A 21,099-nucleotide genomic window follows, 5' to 3' on the forward strand; every position below is an offset into this window, starting at 1 on the left:
CGAATCTGCTCGCGATCTTAAGGCAGAAATACGCCACCATAGTCTCGCTTTTTGGCCAATAAATCGAACTGCTTATGATATATTTTCTTTCCCTACGGCTTATATAGGCAATTATTGAATACGATATGTTATGTTGAAAGCGCATAATGTCAAAGTTAACATGCGATTATCGTCAGATTTAATGTAAGAGTCAATTGAAGTTATAAAAGTGTTCTATTACGTATAGAATTCTCATTGATACATTATATATCTTTCTATTGAAAATGTTAATTATCTCTTTTTGAGCGGATCGACAAAGAATTTAATGTTAGTAAAAAAAGTTAGAGTTTAAACATATCATGCATTATTCCTGTATTATAACGATTAATGTCTTCACTGAAGTTAAAAAAGACAACAGACTGAAAAAGTGCGTGGTAATTCGACAACATATGTATAGATATAGACTGTTATAGAGCACACACACATAATTTTTAGTTTCGGGTTTATCCCGCTACCAACGTTAATGTGAATTTCTGAGAATCATAGCATCTTTATTTGATTCCAAACCACATCCAAAGGATGTTCAAGTGCTACACAAAATAGACCCATTCATGAAGAATGCGGATGAATTATCAATGAACAAGCAGTTCTTATTCAACCTGTATCCACTCACACTGACCATTTAGATTATATTAGATCTATCAATGATAGGAATTCCAGCCCATGGTTATATCACAAGCTGGGTCAGGCAGAGATCATCTTAGATATGAGGCACGCTAATTGTTTCTCATTCATGTATATTCATAGACTGGCATTTAAACAGAAAATAAATCTACCAAAAACCCTCATCCATCAGACATTTCAAGGCTTTGATTATTGATATTCGTTGCACATCTGGAAGGGAAATCCTAACAGATTAGCTACAGTTCCATCACCTAGTATATTGTATATTCGAACTATTGATCTTCTATCAAGACTGCATATAATCCCAGAAAGTCACAATATAGAAAAATAGCACTAATAACCAAACGACAACATTGCCAGACACCAAAGAATTTTGGCAGCAGTTGTGATTAGTGTAGATGGATTTCAGTGTCAGCAATTAAGCAGATGAATGTCGTAACGTTTTATATAAAAATACACGGGACTATAATGTATTTAAAATGAAAAGCAGTTAGTCAAGAACTAAATAAAATGTTTACAAATGTAAGAAAAAAATATATGTTTGCTTAATTATCCTTTGCGTGCTCTTTTAACTTATCAAGTATCGTAACTGGACGTAAGTCAAGATTAGGATGTCACATTTCTAAAGTAGACTAAGAAATAAGATAGTTTATGTGTAGGAGACGTGTATGTTTAAAATATGAACTTTTTATCATATTGAAACAGAGGCTTTCGAAGAACGCCAGTAATATTGTGCTAGCTTTATTAAGGTAGTTCTGCACGTTTGATAAACCGGAAGTGATGGCGTAACGTCATTTTTCCGGAAAACGTAAAATATAGACTGGATTCGGCGTACGGAAATAAAAATCATTTTTATGGATTAATCGCAACCTGTGAGTAAATTTATTAGTGGTTCTGTTGCTATATTTCTAAAGTCGAAATATGATATTAAAACATATCACACGTTAAATAATACAAAATAATTTCTTAAAATTACGTGAAATGTCCGTTTAACTTTAATCATGGTCAAATATCTCAAAATAAAGAACATCGACCTATACATTTTATTTCATCAAATCAATAGGCCATGTCTTTATTACAATTGTGAGAAGTTTCATCAAAATCTACATTGCAGAAAAATTTCTGTACACGAAAATGTTATGAATGTTATGATTTTCCCATAGACTCCCGTTATGAAGTATTGCGTGAGGTCCCTATTTTTCAAATCAGTCTAGCAAAAAGATCAAACACACGACCCTATCTTTTTTATTTGCTGAATTTTCTAGGTATATTCTGAAGTTTTGAAAAATCAGAGTTTAATCAAATTCTACATTGTAGAAATAATTTCGATCAAAACGTGCAGAACTACCTTAACCAGGTTTTCAACGAAAACCTGAGTTATTAGATTGGGGTATGTCGTTGGTCGGGCGGGCGGGCGGATGGCGGCGTCAAACTGGTGTTTCCGGTCAATAACTTTTGTTTCGGTAAAGATATTTGAATAAAACTTGGTATGTATGTAGCTTATATCAAGACAAAGGCTGGGATTGATTTTGGGGTTTCTGGGGTCAAGGTCAAGGTCACTGTTACTTAAAATAGAAAAAGGGTTTCCGGTCAATAACTTAACTTTGGAATGAGCTATCATGATGAAACTTGGTATGTATGTTGCTTATATAAAGACAAAGGCTGGGATTGATTTTGGGGTTTCTGGGGTCAAGGTCAAGGTCACTGTTACTTAAAATAGAAAAAGGGTTTCCGGTCAATAACTTAACTTGGGAATGAGCTATCATGATGAAACTTGGTGTATAGAAAACTTATATAAAGTTGTAGCTTGGGATTGATTTTGGGGTTTCTGGGATCAAGGTCAAGGTCATTGTTACTAAAAATAGGGTTAGGGTTAGGTTAGGGTTAGGGTTAGCGTTGTGCTTTAAAGCGGTGCACTGTGATTCAGTATACTTTTTTGTTATTATAAAAAAGTGTTGAAAACCTGGTTTCGTGGCATTGCCGCGTTTCTTGTTCATAGGTCAGTACCAAAATACATGTTCCTTGTTTGAGAAAGTTCATGAAGAACGATATGTCTTGAATATTTAACATAATTGAGTTCTGACTATTTTATGCTAAAATGAGAAAAGAACTTAGGATGTAGTAACAAGTGACTTACTTTGTAACAAGACATTATTAATAGACTAGTATACATTATTTATTATTTCTATGATCCATTAACGTGGCTGTATGACATTTTCAAAGAGCATGGATACCGCAAACAATTTCTCATCTTTCCTAAATATTCTTCCTCTCTCTTCAATCTCTTCTGTGTAACCCACATGCTCCTTTGAAAAAGTCTGTAACAGATTCTATTAGTATCACCGGAATGTCATTTTCCTACCTACTTATATGTTTGAAAAACAAAACTATTTCCGGCTAAAATTGTTGGAGTACTTGGAATAACAACTAATTTGTTCGTATATGATACAAAAATGAAGGAAAGGCTTCATTTGACTTTGAGGAACGATTATGTATGGTTTGCATATTTCGAACATAGACATGTTTATGCGATACTTGCCAAGGTTCTCTTCTTAATATGAATAATATGAAGACGGAGGTTTCGTTATATCAGTGATTTAGGATGTAACTTCTTAGACCCTATTGAATACCTGATTGTTACATATGACTTAGCAGTACGTAATAAACTTGAATACCATTAGGTATATCAGAGATTTTCCATCAAAGACCCTGCATAATTCACTAAATACATGAACAAAACAAATAAACACGTGTTTCATCTTCGTCTTTAAGGTAGAAAAGAGCTTTAAAACGACCAATGTCGTTGTGAATAAGATATTTTGAAGTGATTCAATATCATTAAGTAATTAAATATTCTTTTGAAAGACAAGTTATTATGTTGAAAGCGCGTAATTATCATCAAATTTTAAGTGAAGATTCAATAAAGGTAATACAGATGTAAATATAATATATAAACTTACCGTTGATAAATTATTTTTCTATTAAACGGTTATTTTGAACAAGTTAATTATCTCTTGTTGAGCGGGTTGACAAAGAATGTAGTGTTAGTTAAGGATCTAGTAATGTTTAAACAAATTATGCCCAAGTCATGCGTTGTTATGATTAATGACTGCACTGAATTCGAACTAGAAATGAGAGACTGACAAAATATACCATAATTTTAATTTGGCAGCTCGCCGGCTGTCACGAATTTTTTTCATAAAAATAGATATAGACTATAACTGGTCAAGAGCAATCCGAGCAAATCTGTCATGGAATTAGCTGTTAGGACATCCTAGGTATCTATGTGCCAGAAAAACTTTTCTACTAGTATATTAGAACTAAAGTAACCTCAAATTTATCATACTTAAATACTTATTATAAATCCAGAAAATCAAAATAAAGAAAGACAAGCTCCCAAAGCAATGTCAGACATCGAAGAATTTTGTTATTTTCGTTTTATACTCTTGCTGCGTGCTTATTTTTTTTTTATAAATACTGCAAGTAAATTTTAAGCCTCCAACATAGCGCTTTTTTATCCGATGGCTAAACCTATGTTCGGAGCCAGGGGCATCAACAGATGACAATATAGAAACAACACGCTGGAGTTACTTCCACTGTTAATGAAGAAAACTTACATATGAGAAATATGACAGAAGAAACATAGGGACGGGTCGTTTAGAAAACAGGATCACTACTTTAAGCAGATGGATGCCGTAACGTTTTATATAATATATGTCAGAAGAAGAAAGTTATAACTATATAACTCTAAGACAAACCAAAGTTTTGAAAAAAAAGCTAGAAAAGGCCAATTTTCTTGATCGAATAGCATGATTAGATATGGTTTAGGATGAATTCCTTTCTTTTTTCGTTTTGTTTAAAAACGAATAGATATACGTGTATGCCTAAAATGCTACCCTTGTTACTTGTTATCAAAAAGGATTTCTTTTGACGAACATGAGTGGTATAGTGTAATCTGTATTCTTATTTCAGCTTAAAATTATAGAAGACAAAAGAATTTACTTGTCTTCTGAAAAAGTGTTATTTGACTTGAACACTACTATGTTTAATAAATAGTTTTACTGTGCAAAAACAAAAAATGTTAATTATTTTGTAATAACATATCATAGATATGATGCAGTTATATTTTTGTACAGGAGTATCAATGAACTTCCAGTGTGCAATATTTTTTAATTAAGACACACGTTAATTATGATATAAATCGAGCAACATAAACCCCCCCCCCCCCCCCCCCCCACTCTCACTTCTGTCTTCTGTGATAACTGTTTCTCTACTTTTTTTTAGATTTAGTACATATGACATTGGATTTTGCCCAGTCTGTGTGGTCTCGCCCATGCTTGATTTACCTTTTGATAACTTCCGTTTTTAAACAGTCTATAACAATTTCTAGATTTCACCGCAATGTCATTTCCTGATCTATTTATAGGTTTATAAAAATTTATTACCTACAAATATAATTGCTAAAACGTTCGTGTCTGTGCCAACAACGTACAAACATAATCTAACTGAAACAAAGTTGTTCGCAGGTATTCATTTGTCATTGAAAAGGAAATAAACAAACAGTTGACATATTTCAAAAACAGACATACATACTTTTAGATTACAAAAATGGTCAGAGGGATCTCTGTGGCCGAGTGGTTAAGGTCGCTAGCTTCAAATCACTTGCCCCTCACTGATGTGAGTTCGAAACCTCACTTGTTGTGTAGAAATCCTTCCTATCTAGCTGACTTTCGGAAGGCGCTGGTTCCCGCCCAGGTGCCCGCTCGTACCTGAAATAATTATCGAATGGGGAAACAGGGTTTGAATACACTAATTCTTTTAACAATTTCAAATGTACCAAAAGGTGATCTTTAAAAGAAACCTGTAACTGGCATGAAGTAAGCAAGCAATTCTCGCACCTACTTTTATGCTGGAATGATTTAACTGTTCAAAATACCCGATAGATTAGAACTATTTCTTCATACTATATATACATTTTGTATAAAACTTGAATAACGTAATATGTACTTTCTGACTGTGTTTTTAACAGTTCAGTGTAGAACAGATTTTCCATTAGGTGGTTTACAAAAATATGTATAAAACTGTGTTAGATTTGTGCACCGTGGGCTTCAGTCACTACAGGACTTTAATTGTAGTAAAATACACGTTATCTCATTGCATTGATAATTAAGAGTTATTATGTTTCATAAAAATAAATAAATGGACCGAGGGACTGGTAATTCGAGTTCTCGTTCAGAATATAATACGTTACTTTATATTATATTTATAGATATATGACAACAAAATTATGCGTTTCAATGAGACTTGGACACAGATTGATCTGTAATTCAATTTGAGAGAGAAAATGACGCAGAGTAAATTTAAATTCAATTTAATTAAGAAATAGGCCCAAACTTAATTTAAATCGATCGTGTATAAAATGCACTCGTCCGCAATCTAATATTTTTCTACTACTTACCACTACAGCTCTGTTACAAGTTTTGAAAAGACAGCTACACGAAAATAGCCTTATTTTCTATTAGATTTATTATTACGATTCATTAATTTGTGTAATCTTTGAATTAAGAGAAATTGATGACAATGCTTTAAGAGTGGTATTAGTTTGCAATAAAAGTCAACGAATTAGCTGTTTATAATTGTAAGATCAATATTTGCTAAATTGTGAAGGAACTTTGTAGTTGAAAATATATAAATTACACCGAACAAAGCTTAAAAAGCAAGCAGAACAGATACAAATAGAATGTTTTAATGTTTACTTAAGTTTAAACCACAATTTTAGTTTGTTGAATTATCGAATTACGTTAAAGTTCATTTCACTAGTGGGTCAAGCTGGCTACATCACAGATATAATCTTGTATATTGTCATCAAAGAAGGCCATAGCTATTAAACAGTTATGTCTTATCTATTTAAGCCTATTCAGAAAATAATCAAAATACACATTTAAGGTCATATGAAGCTTTTTCAGCGTTAAATGGCGGGTGAAACTCAGAGGCGGCCGTCTATGTATCATTTCTGACACGGTTGGCCACATGGGCAGAACGACCGAACCACTGTAAGTCAACTGGATAGCACCAGCACATTATGACCCAAGAGGGTGTCGAACCAACAGTGTAAAGGAGCAAAAGTTAGCGTTTTATCTTTTGTCATCCGTCCAAGGTGGATCGTACGACCCTGTTTAAAATTACTCCTTTAAAGGGTGTAGCATGTTTGTTGTTGTTCGATCTGAATGTTTTGAATCAATTTGATTTTTAATTGTCCATTTCAGGTATCTCTGGAGACATTAACAATACACATCTTCAAATGTATGCCATAGCAAGAGACTAAAGTATTCGAACGTATGCTGCTAGAACAGACTTAGATCGTCAAACATACGCTGTGACAACGGTTTATCTTTGCTGCTCCTACAGAAAAGGATCTTCAAATGCACGCTTTAACAGTAGACTTCAATTTTCAAACAACGGCATATCTTCAAACGTATGCTATAACAAGAGTAATAGATCTACGGACGTATGCTATAACAGTAGTCATAAATCTTTACTAATATGCTATAACATTGTAGAAGTATAGAAAATATTTGTGCGGTAAAATGGACCTGTAATTCTCATCATTTGCGGAACTTACTCACATTCTGGCATGGCACATATAACTTTGGAGATAGAAATATGTTCGTTTGGCAGAACTAATGATATGATCTGAAAATACAAATTCTGCACAACGCAACCGCCTGTGTAATCTGTTTAACACTAGCAGACTGAAAATGAAAGAAGTTTCCAGTCAGACTCAACATGTATTGAAACCGTCATGAGTTATTTCCACACAGGATTACGTACACATATAAATTACCGTTTAAAGAAATCACCGAAGATTAGAAGGACTTAAGTCGTGATCGACCTTCGAGTTTAATTTAACAAGCGGTAATAGTTTAAAGTTACACTAATAAATCCTGAATTCTTGGGTGAAAAAACATACTTGAAAATAAAAATAACATTTTTCATTACGGTGAATTGAATCTATGATAATAGTGGTTTGAAAATAAACTCGTTATAAACTAGTACAATACAAAATTTTACTTAATTTGGTACATGTTATTCTTTTGGGAGACACGAGTTCTACAAGAGGTAATAAATACTGCTTAAGATATTTTCCGCTACAGTTTATTGGTTTTAAAAGAGAAAAGGTTTATATGCATGTAACGACTATAGAGTGTTTAAATGGCCAGATTGCTTAGCTTACTGTAAGTACGGTCAAGCATAAAGGGATTATTTTACTAATACACAAAAGCTTTGGAGAAAACAAGGCGCATGTCAGATCGGAATAATGACAAGCACAAGGTTATAGCTTAAAGACGCTTGTATTTGGCAACGGATATGAATGCGAACTGATTGTAGGAGAGAGAATTTGATTTTGGAATTGTTAATTATGAAACAAATAGAACTAAAAAACAAGATTGGATCTATGAACTTGGATTTAGTACCGGAGTGAAAACGGAATATAACACTGTCAATCTTATATAACGGTGGAAAGGAATCAGATCAAGGGGAAACTTTAACTCTTATTTTCCTGTTTGGGATTAACGCATTAAAGACCTAAGTCTGTGTTTTATAATAAGGAAAACTCGACTCTGAAGGACGTGCAGAAATTTGAAGTGAAATTGTGATTGTTCTAACTAAATAACGGACGGAATTAATAATACCCGTTAACCTTGTCACGGGTTACTTGAACATAAACTGATGTGGAATATTAGACAACCTCTGAATTAAATGAAAAGCTGTCGGTGAGAGTATTGGATGTTATCTTTCAACACGGTAACTAATGACTTGATCTTACAGATTGATTTCTAAAAAGATAAATTCAGTAACAGTTTTTTCAGTTAATTACATTCTTCTATGAATTATATATACGGGGCATTGATTAAATCCACAGCCGTAACATTGAAATGGGATGTGAACATCCTTATACAACACTCAATAAATCGTTCAAACTAAACACAGACTGTCTTTAAACTACAGAAAATTTAAAATAAATAACGCAATAGAGCGTACTGACGTATTTAAAGAAAATTTATGAATTATTCGCATCTCGTTTACTAAAGTCACTACATGTGGTCCCCCTACCGGAGAAACTTTATAATCCCTCAAAACGTTTTTCCATATCTTTAGACGGATGACAGCAAATTTATTAAGAATTCATCTGAAGGTGAAATTGGATTAATTCGAACGGGTTTGGGGAAAATATACATTTGATGTACGTATAGCCCGCACCTCAATGCAAAATAAAAGATATTGAAAATTGTGCGCTGTGGAAAAGAAAAACGTACTCGTAAACAAATTTGAAAAAAGCAGATAAGTGACGCTGTAACGATGAAGAGTGTTGAAGATAATTACGATACGTTAAGAATTTCTAGCAGAATGCATTTAGTTAACTGTGAGACACTCCTTGAAGACTTGATTTGATTTTTAACGATTTTGATCCGTCAGACAGAAAAATAGAGTAATGAATCGTCTACAGTGTGGTGTGTTTGCAACATAGACAATTTTTAGGAATAACAATAAAGTTATTAGGTTCACGTTATGGGCGACATAGCAGATTTGTCTGTGGTTGGATTCTCAAACAGCACTGGATTTAATAATACTAGCACTTATTTCCCAATTAATACGACGGAAAACGTGTCAGCCGTGGCCAATGGTTCCACAACCGAGGCGCCACCTGAACCGTACTATAAAGTTTGGCAACAGATTGTGATTTCAATTATTTTAGGCATATTAATAATTGGAACTATAATTGGAAATTCCCTAGTGTGTATCGCAGTTAGCATTGTAAAACGATTACAGTCGCCTTCAAATTTGTTGATTGTGTCGCTCGCATTGTCCGACTTGCTGGTTGCGCTGCTTGTTATGCCCTTTGCAGCAATTTTAGAAATATTAGGAGGAACGTGGCCATTTAGTGAAACGATTTGCGATCTTTGGACGTCTCTTGATGTTATAATGTGTACAGCGTCAATATTAAATCTCTGTATGATCAGTGTTGATAGGTATTTTGTGATAACACGTCCATTCCAGTACGCCATCAAAAGGACGCCTAAGCGGATGGCTATAATGATAGCGGCCGTGTGGTCGCTAGCGGTCATAATATCCGTACCGCCACTTTTCGGATGGAAAAACGAACTCGGCGTAGGAGAATGTTTTATCAGTCAAGAAATAGGGTATCAAATCTATGCAACTCTTGGGGCCTTCTATGTTCCGCTTATTGTCATGATCGTAATTTATTTTCGAATATGGTTAGTTTCATCTCGGATAATGAAAAAAGAGCAAACTTCTAAACTCGGTAGCATAGACAGGGGTAATGAACACATAAACATGTCCGCGAAGTCCTCTAGGAGTAGTGGTGCAAGCGATCATTTGAATATACCGAATGGAAACCTTCATAAGAACGGTTTCACCGAAGCTGAGGACGCATCAACAGAAATGCTACCAACGTCTAGACCAATAGTTACAAGAAGACGTTTTACACTGAAATCATTTTTATCTCGGACTAAGAGCACTGGTGGCTCGTCACGAGAACGGAAAGCCACTAAAACTTTGGGAATTATAATGGGAGGTTTTACGTTATGTTGGCTTCCATTTTTTATTCTTGCCTTAGTACGGCCATTTTTAAATCCAGAAAGTATTCCGCCGTGGATTTCGTCCATGTTAATGTGGCTAGGATATTTCAACTCTTTTATGAATCCTGTGATTTATGCTCGTTTTAACAGAGACTTCAGAACTCCGTTTAAAGAAATATTGTGCTTTCGGTGTCGAGGAATTAATCACAGACTCCGTAGTGAGAGCTATGTGGAGCAATATGGGCCTGATCAGATATACAGAGACCGAGATCGTGATAGCTTGAGGCCACCTCGTGATTCCATCGTACGTTACAATAGCCATGGGCACACTCACGTGCACATAGGAAATGGTAATTCTAAAATGGGTGAATCCAAAATTTAGGATTTAGTTACATAGGAATACAGTGTATATTCTGATACAATACTCGCGACTTGAAAGGACGAGTGACTTGGCAAGTTATGGCTATGTGTTCGTATAACGGATGCTTCTTTTCACGGTCTGTGTTCTTGACGCTGCACGTATTGATAGTTCACTATCGGCGTATTGTCTCATCTTCAGAGGGTAATATATTGAAACCATTAAATGGGTAAAGTTTTGACACAAATTGAAATGTGACTGGCTGTTTGTCATGAGTTTCACATTTTGTGTCCATGTTAAGCCATAGTTAAAATATTATTTATCCAGGTTATGTATATAGTTAAGTTATTGTCGACTTTTGTGACATTTAAGTGCTGCTGAATTAATGAACACTCGAGATTAGTGATAATTTGACATAATATAATGAGATTATAAAATATATGACACAGTTTTATTGAAAATCTAATGATAATATAATTATCATGGTGCAGACTCAGTATGTGGAAAGTACTTTCTAATAGGGGTGTGTTAAATTAGAAGAAATCCGAATGTGATATCACGTGTTCCTTTGGATCTGTTTTGTGTTTTCTAAGTTACTGCAAAGACCGTTTACGCTTTAATTTGAATGCACAGCAACTTTATTTTAATGAATAAAATTTCCTAGACTTAAAACAGAAAATGAAATATTCTTTACTCATTTTATTAATATTTAGTCTAAGAGTCGTATTTGTTTACTGGATACAACGCATTTATGTCTGACAAGCTTACACTCTTCCTTCTTAATTCAATTAATTGTTAGACAAAGTTGCCCGTATTTACCCGTTGAGACGTATGTGTATGGGTACGTCGTGGCTTTTTAGTGTAAACATGTATTTCAGTTAGCGTCTGGGTAGTCTAAATTCAAGGCATTCAACTTTCAATATATTTTCGACGTCCGCGGTTTCATAAGTATTGAAACACATATTCTTATCTTCAAGTTCAGAACCTTGTACATTAATGTGTGGTAATTTATCAAGGCTATATTCTGTATCAAGGTTACCAATTGGCATAATGCATGTACGCGTCTCTTACAACTGTAGAATCAACTTGCAAAAACATTAACTATGGAGGCACAAACACTTTTGGTACAAGTTACCCTAGTTCTTAAAGGGTATATGACGCAGGAGATTTTTCAAATAAAACTGCGTCACATATGTATGATAAGAAATATCGTTATATGTATATACTTAGCATAATATTTATTGAATCTGCATATGTACATAAGAAATATTGTAAAGTTTGTTGGAACTCATTTTGTTGTTAATTGTACTCAGTCGTGTTGAAAGCATGTGTGAGTCGCCACGCATAAAAGGGCCTTCTTGCAGAACGTCGTTTTGTTTATATTTAATTGAAGTTGTACCCATTTCCTAGCACCCTGATTTATAATCAGAAACAAATAAAATAAAATGAAACATGTTTCCATAAACCAAAGTGAGCATACTTTAAAAATGTGTAATAAAGGTAAATTTGAAATATTCGGCTAATTTGTCCTGTCAGTGACCTTTTTTACGTTCAAGACTCACACCTGTTTCAACAGCAGCTATATTGACCCTATGCAGAAACGAACAAAAGTATTTTCAGCCTGTAAATATTTTACCGTACCGTACCATACCGTACCATACAAAAGGTCCAAATCTGGAATATATCAAGAATTTTTTACTTCGATATAAAAGGACTTTTCTTCATCAGATTGTCATAGTGAAGTGTAATTATTGACAGTATAATACAAATCACAATTTAATTTCCTGCAGGATTATAACAAATTTATACCGGGTTACTAACGCAGTAGAGATAATTTACTACATATTTAACAAATAACTGAACTTATATCGTAATCAGGTAAAAATTGTGTTCAAAAGGAAAAGAGGAGTGATCCGTATATTACAAAATGTTACAATATAATGTATAAGAAATACACTGACATACATTTTTTGTTTAATAATAATGTAAACGTAAACTGGCGTCACAATAGAAAATGTAAACGTAAACTGGCGTCATTGACAAGTTATCCTGAACGAACAGAGCGAGTGTGTCCAAATACACAAAACACTTGCTTTTCCAATTTTTTGTTTATGAAAACTTTGACATAAAACTGAAGGCATTTTAATTATGAGACCTACACGTGCACTAAGTTTTTTATTTTTAAAAACTAATCACGGTGAATGCGTGTCAGTTTTTAGTCAGTTCTGAACAGAATATCGGATCGTGCATTTAAGGAATATGTTCTTATGAAGAAATAAAATGAGTTAAGAAAATAAACGTTAAGTAATGTATTTTTTTTATATTTTGTTTGAATTGATTGTTTTCTGTGCATTCTGATGGACTGGTCCAACTTTCAATTTTGGCAGAACCACTTATTATTCAAAGAGGTATTCACTGAAAATTTACTGACTGAATAGCGAACAGTGAAGACGATCTTGGTCTGTGCTAGAGTCACAAAGGTGAACATTTTCCAGCAGAAGGCTAAAGGTTAACAGTGAAAGTGTTGCCTATGTCCCAAATTGATTACTTATAAGATATTTCTTCATGTGTTTTTATAGGTGTTAGACTTTTGTGTTTAACCTATGCAAAAGAGACATTGTTAGAGCAATAAATTTAATATGAAATGAAATGTATAAATATTTATTTTTGGTTGCAGTCTTATAGCATGTTGTAAATCTGCTATGATCGCATTTTAGAACACTGTTAACATCGGCTAAAATAAGATAGTTCAAGCCTTTCTGTCGATTTTCACAAGTATGTAATTAGGCCAGGGTGTACTGTTTGTGGTATTTTACATTCTGTTTTTATTTGCATTGAGTAAGAATTAAGTTTCAGTACCATTTCCAATAGTCAGGAGGCCAAAATAGCAACAGCAAAAAATAATTAGAACGCGATCTGGATTAAATTTTCCCAAAATTTGGAAAATTAAAGGCTCAATTTAATCTAATTGTTGTTCACATTTTAAGCATGCATTAAGTCGTTTATTCAAGACTCTTTTTTTTTTTTGGACAAAGTCTGTTACAAAACTATTCAATGTAAGTAGCACTTGTTGAAACTTGTCAGATCAAAACGTAATATTATACTTAAGATTGTGTGTACTACATGTATGATTATGACAGATTTCTTTTTACAATTAAGCCTTCTAAAGAGATATTCAGGTCGACTAGTGATCGCTCTTACCATGACTTAAGCATTCTTTTTCACATTTTATATAATATTTAAATCAAATATAACTATTTCTTATAGTGACGAGATGTGCACGTAGTTTTCATGTTTGCCTCGTATGTCAGGTTAGAATATTATTTAAACAATCCTATGAACTTAAACAACCGACTAAATAGGAAAATTAGATTTCGATGTTCCGATTATTAATTTGACAAATTTATATTTTCTCGACTTAAACATACCACTAGATATGAGATATTATACCTGGGTTTAATTTAAGATAAAATCACTGCTTCCTGTTTGTCTTAATAGACTGGATCTACTTCACGAAAACGTGACAATGTCGTATAGCCTTAGTAGATTCATGTACTTAATTTACCAGTCAAACAAATTATGTTTTAAATACGGTCATCTGTTTTTCAATGTCGACCACAAATTATTTTTTACAATAGGTACCCAACTTGATTTTAAGTTGATATAAAATACCTGTTTTACCTTAAAAGTTATTCTGTTACAAACAGTCTTTACCATTTTCGAAAAGTTAGAATTTGATTATGCTCCGCTGCGCTGTTGTTTCTTTGGTAACCATTTTTACTGAGTTCAGAACTAGCTTTGCTAGAATAAAATTAAAACAAGTGTCAGGAAAACACAAAAAGGCGAGTTAAATTTAGCCTGAATAGTGTTTAAAAAATATAACAAAACTGATAAGTTTTCAAAAAACTCTGTAATATACATGTATGCCAATAAATTTCATATACAAAATCTAGAAAGCAAGTAAGAAGGGGTTTCATAGCCATATGAGCCGCGCCAGGAGAAAATCAACATAGTGGCATCCGCGCAGTCTGGTCAGGATCCATGCTGTTCGCTATCAAAGACTATTGTAATTAGAGAAGCCATTAGCGAACAACATGGATCTTGACCAGACTGTGCGGATGCGCAGGCTGGTCTGGATCCTTGCTGGTCGCAAAGCCACTATGTTGGTTTTCTCATGGCGCGGCTCATATTATCTAACCAACTAAATCAAACCTGCTTAAAGAATTACAAGACTTTTAACTTTTTGAAACTTCGAATACGTATCTTTGTCTTAACAATCGTATCAGAAATATTTTTTTAAACATAAACAGTGTATGCTGCTTCAACATTTACCCAAGGGTTGACAAATAGTTCTTCGCTGATTAATTAAGATCTTTCTTTTATGCAAATACTTTAATTAATCAATGAAAAGGGAAACAGGTTGAGCTAATTTCACGACCCTTCCTTTAATCTGATGACAGTTTCATTTAATTAACAATTTAAAAGGAAATGTTTCATTTTTTTGAAAGTTACTTTAGTTTAAAATTTGAATTTTAGAAGCGTTCTACCTTTTGAAATTAGAAATGCTGATAAGAATCCGTACCGATTTGATCACATACTCATCTTGCTGTCTAAATATAATATATTGTTTCTTGATAATAATACTTTATAACGGTAGCGAAATCTATGTATTTATATGTATTGTAGGCACAGAATACTGGTACATAAGACGTTTTAATTGCTTATCTTCTTTGAAACCAACAAGTTCTTTTAAATCTTTTTTTTTCCCCAAATGTCTTAGATTTTTATGTTGTTATATTTTCTTCCAAATCTACATCGTCAGAAAAAAACTTGCCGTATTCAAATATACTTCGTCTTACGTATATTGATTCAAAATCGCAACATAAACACTTCTCAATCAGCGGGAAAATTTATTACATATTTTCAAGTGCATTACCAGCGCGGGTGCGGTAGTTGATAGAAAGAGGGTGCCAAATTAACAGCAGGAAAATCAGCGGTGTTTGAGTCTTGTTTTTGCGCTTAATTTTGTAGTTTTCTTTAAATATTAATTACACCAATGGATAACATAAAATTACACCGAGTTTACATGAAATGCAGCACTTTAAGATCACAACCAGAGTTCAACGAACTGAGAGATGTTTTTTTTTATTCGTCGCGTATCATGATATTCATATTTTCAGTCAGTTTCAGTGAAGAACAAACCTACTATTCAATGCGGATCGATAACCTTTTAAATAACGGTTTAAACTAAAAGTAAGACTGGTTAAAGTTATGAGTATACGCTTTGAGGAAATATAGGTCGTTATAAAGAAACCGAACAATTTACTAAAACACTGATTTTTCAATGGCAAATGTTTTTGGAAAGGAGCCGGTAATAACTCTTACAGACCAGGCGGCATCGCTCAGACCCGCGGCAATAGAAAATCCAAACCCATTATCGTTAGGTGTAATGTATCGTTTAACGGCATACATTTACTGAGTATTGCAAGTCTTAATAGTATCGTTTAAACGATCAGTTCATATTTTCTTGTTATTGAAAGATCATTTGAAATTTTATAATTTGGCACGTTGAAAAAGCAATAACTGAAAGAGTTAACCTTGAATATTAAAGGTAGAATTTACATTCGATATATTTAAGTGGTATTTTCTAAAATAATCGCAACATTGTTTTCGTATAAGCTGTTATTGTCAATATTTAATAGTTTCTTTCACATATGATAAAAATAAGTGCAGTAAAACACGAAATTTATAAAGAATGCGATCTCTCGTAAGATGATATCCTTTTTGTTAAATTCTCTATTATCATATATGCATAGTTTAGTAAAAATAACCTGCATTGGAGACCACTAAACGAATTAAACTTTACCCCCATTATATCTTATCTTGTCTTATCTTGAGACAGCAATGGATAAAATTTCAAATGTTTTATATTAGTGCAGTGAAATGCAGTAAAAAGTTAAAAATAATACATTTTTCGTTCGTGAAAAAAAGGCATAAATTTTTTGTTTCTAATACATATAAATAAATGTCTTAATTTTTTAGCAGAACTAAATTTTATTCCATATCTCATTATGCCCATAGATGCAAAATACATGGGACTATATTCGAGTCACGCATGTTTGTCCGTCCGCCAGTCAATTTACGTCAAAACATTGACATTATTTAATGAGTCACTCTGGATAATTATTGATCTCTTAAAGGTGTCTATATAAGAAACAAGTCTAATGGGAAAATAACAGTGAAGAAATCTGTAAAGAAAATAATTTTCACCTTAGTGCGTATTCAATCTAAATGAAAAGAATTAGACATAATATGCAAGATACAGAACCTTAATGAAATTGATGTGACAGATTTACCGGTATCCTTTCCATACAGTATTTTCAGCCATTCGCCTATTCTAATATTTTCAGTCATTCTCCTCTTCTAATCCTGATCAATGATTCCTTTCAAAATTTTTGATAACTTTATCGATTTCGGGACACTGGTAGAATCTGAATTTAAAGTCTTATTAGAGGACAGGTACGTACAAGATTACACGACCTAATGAGTTGAATAAGGACACATTTAATCATATTTTGAGAAAACACTTGGCGCAGTGCATGTTTTCTTAATTTTTACTGAAAAGTGATGACGAAAACTGATTTCTAGATAGGAATAATTTCGTGGATATTTTGGAATCATTTCAATTTATTTACCATTCAGCATAAGTATAATGTCGACCCTTGGGTATTCTACTAACGGTAACATATACAAGAAGAAAGAAACTACAAAATATTTAATGGCACCTGTTCAATTACATCTAGAGATAGGCAAATGTGATATGTATAAGACATTACTTAAGTAAGTAAGTAAGTAAGTAAGTAATTCTTTTATTATAGTGACCTGTGCATAATGTTACATGACAATACAAAACTATACTATACAATAATTACACCCGGCCCAATGGGCCTATAAGTCACTTTCAAACATAAATATTATTATAATTTCACATGATCAAAGTATAGAATAAAGACATCATTATATATCTGACAAACTTTAGCACATATATATCCAAAGAAAAAATAATACAAAAATAATCAACAACTGTACGCATTCGAAGTGCATTGGTGATTAGATACCAAATGATACAGAAAATTGGAGATAGTGAAAGTTGTTCACTCCATTAGATGCAAAATAACTACCTGTACAATGATGTTTTCCTTTTTAAATATGCTTTAACAAGATACTTTGCCACTTTTCTTGGGCTATTACTCATTAAATGCCTTAGTTTACATTACTTAATGTATGCTCTTGAGAACTGTCACGTTAAAATGGACCTATATTCAAAATGTGTTTGTATTGTCTATTCTCAATCGAAACCTGTACGCTTGTATGTATTTTTTTGGACTTTTGCATTTGGGAAACCTAAGTTCTCCATTTATAATTTTAACAATATTCAAACGACGTTTTCAACCACCCGTCATTATGAAATTGGTCTATTAACGTACTGATATATTATTTTCATTAGGTTTCTTTGTACCATAAGATACTTGTTGTTCTATCACAAGTGCCAACTTCTGGCCTAATAAAGTTATGATCTCTCAGTCCAAAGGGCGACACGTCTAGTATTTTGTTCTAAGAATATGAGCATATCTTCAAATGCGAACAAGTTACCTTTTGGATATCTAAACATGAAATACGCGGGAAATCGGCAAAACATATAAAATTGCAATAATTAAGATATGTTATAGTTTCATAAATCTTTGGTGTTATTTTCAATTTACACAAATCTCTCCTTTTGGGGCATGAGACAAGTAGAAAATCGTATTTGGCTTTCCAGTCGTTCTTCTTGTTCCGGAGAAAATGTATTGATATCGTAGGAAAGTGTAACAGAGTAGTTCATTTGTATTGAGAACATACCCTATCATTCAAAATACAGAATACAAGAAGTTCGCCCTTTGGACACTATTAAGCTGCATATGATTTCTCTTGTTACAACTCGATTCATTGACGCCAAACATCACTTTGCAATCATTTTGTTTTACTGAAATATGCAAAACAAGTGTTTTTGAACTACCAGGGTAAACTATATTCTGTTAATTTCATGGTTATACAATAGTCGTGTAAATTCAAGCACTTGTACTAACTAACTGGTTATTCCAGCAACATTGTCTCGGCCCATTTATTCCGGCACCCAGTCGTTGTCGTATACATTCGAAAACTTTGAAAGTAATTTTCTTACTGCAATATGAAAGACAGGGTACTACATTAAATACATTGTATAAATTTCTTTCTAATTTCTTGTAGTTTATTGCTTAAAATTGTCTGAGTCAGTCATCAATTTTCCAGTAGATTTTGTTTCTAACTGGTCAATTTAGCACCAAGTTATTTAGGTCATCTCATTTAGATATGGGTTCTCTGAAAAACTAATTTTAGCCCGATGCTGTTACACAGCAATAATCTGCTATGGGTTTATAATGTTTTTATGTTTTAGGGAAATTGAAAGGGTTTAAAACAACCATTCCTCTAAAAATACTTGCAGAAAATCAAGACTAAAATGACTATATAGTGTGATGGGAGAAGTACGAAACGACTTGTGCCAGTATATCTCAATGATTCAATTACATTTCTTGTGACAGGCATTTATGAGGTTTGTAGAAAACTTTGGTATTTCCTGTTTTGTGAATTCTCAACAAAAACAGTTAAAACACTTTTTTTTATCTTTGCATGCTGTTACATATTAACAGATGACATATCTGCTGCGTTGTTTTGCAAGAAGCCTACAATGTATTCACACTTTGTTAATGTTATTTTTGCAGAAAACTGGTTATATTCTCACAGAATTGACAGTTTCATTATTGTTTTGCAGCAGACGGGTTATATTCATACATAATTTACAGGTCTTCTGTAATATTTGGCAGTATACCCAACATGTCCAGTTTTTAGCTGCATAATGCTAACGCTTTTTAAATAAAAATGTTGATAACAAATATAAAAAAATAAATATTGATAAAAACTGTTTAGACTTGTTGTGTATTAGCTGTAATATATCAATATGTTTAGATCACCTGGGCACGAAGTGGTCCATCATCCGTCCGTCCGTCGTTCATCTGTCGTCCACAAATCTTCTCATGAACTTCCAATTTAACTTAACAGAAATGTGTTGTTTTGTTTTGGTATGCCATTTCATATTCATTTGAATCTAGGTCAGCCATGCAGAATTTGTTGCCAAGGCCACCGAAAGGAAAAAAAATCTCATCAGGAGCCTTTGGCCCGATTTCAAAATAATTTCATAGAAATGTTTCTTTGGTGACCCTTTACAAATTTCCTTCAAAACATATTCTGTTTAATTGGGTAAAAAAAGGGAAAAAATAAAATCTCATCAGAAACCGTTGGCCCGATTTCAAAATAATTTCATAGAAATGTTTCGTTGGTGACCCTTTACAAATATCCTTCAAACCTATTCTGTTTAGTTGGAAATTCATGGCGGCCAAAATTTCGAAAGTTTTTTTCTCTGAAATCACTTGCCCGATTTCAAGATAATTTCACAGCAGTGTTCATTGGGTTACCATCTACAAAAGTCCTTAAGATTCTGATTCATTGAAAACAATGCTCGGGGCTAATTTTCCCACATGGTTGTAGAGAAACAAATCTCCTCTTCTGAAACCGGTTCTGTTCCGTTCAAAACCGTTACCAAGAGGGCACGTGACTAGTTTCCTTGTATGGCTATATGGAAAACTAATAAACCACTATAGTTTCACATCAAGGTTTCTTGTTAAAAACCATGACCGCCAGGGGGCAGGGATATATTTCTCTATAACGCTGTATGGAAACCACTAGTCCGATTTCCAAATGTACTGGGTAGTTTTCAAAACAATGTGGCATTTGCTTTAACCTCGGGTCAATTAAATATTGCAGCCTCTTAAACATTTATTCAAAACCCAGAAATGCGTCCAAATGGTCTAAATATTAATGCAAAGTTTAAATGCTGTAGCTTAAAAACTGATAAAATCGCAGCTAAAATATGGTCAAATTTGTTCCAAGTGCAACGGAAAAAGGGTGACTTTTTAACTTCGACTTTAAACTCACAGTTCATTATCACATAAGGTCTTTGTTTCAACACAATAAATTTATTGCTTTTATGCAATTTCCATACTAATATAGCCCATTGTCTCTGTCAATTATAAATAAAGTATGAAATAATGTGTTTAAAGAGAACTAAATCTAAAATGTCCCAAGTGTAACACAATTGTATTAATTGATAACAAAAAAAAAAAAAACAAAAAAAAAACAACAAAAACAAAAAAAAACAATTTCAATAAAAAGATGACTTTTTTATATACCAGTGATAGACATACACATATTAAAAGGCATAAACAGTATTTTTCTGTTCAAGTGCAAAAGAATGTGTTGCAGTTTGGACAAAGACAAAACAAGCTTTTCCTTTGAACTACTGAGAGGCATTATCAAAGGTTTATTTTTCTTGTACAGATTTTG

The 21,099-nt window shown here is 33.1% G+C and overlaps 1 protein-coding gene across 2 annotated transcripts in view; it reads left to right on the forward strand.

Annotated features, from left to right (window-relative positions):
• LOC123547620 (histamine H2 receptor-like) overlaps positions 1-12,956 on the forward strand; it is a 315,142-nt gene extending 302,186 nt beyond the window's left edge. For both annotated transcript variants that reach the window (XM_053551930.1, XM_053551929.1), the window contains one exon: positions 6,930-12,956. In XM_053551930.1, the coding sequence (XP_053407905.1) occupies positions 9,235-10,647 (1,413 nt within the window). In that variant the 5' untranslated portion in view covers positions 6,930-9,234 and the 3' untranslated portion in view covers positions 10,648-12,956. The remainder of the gene's footprint in view (positions 1-6,929) is intronic.
• The last annotated feature ends 8,143 nt before the right edge of the window (positions 12,957-21,099 follow it).

This window comes from Mercenaria mercenaria, chromosome 9 (assembly GCF_021730395.1).
Source record: "Mercenaria mercenaria strain notata chromosome 9, MADL_Memer_1, whole genome shotgun sequence".
NCBI classification, from domain to species: Eukaryota; Metazoa; Mollusca; class Bivalvia; order Venerida; family Veneridae; genus Mercenaria; species Mercenaria mercenaria.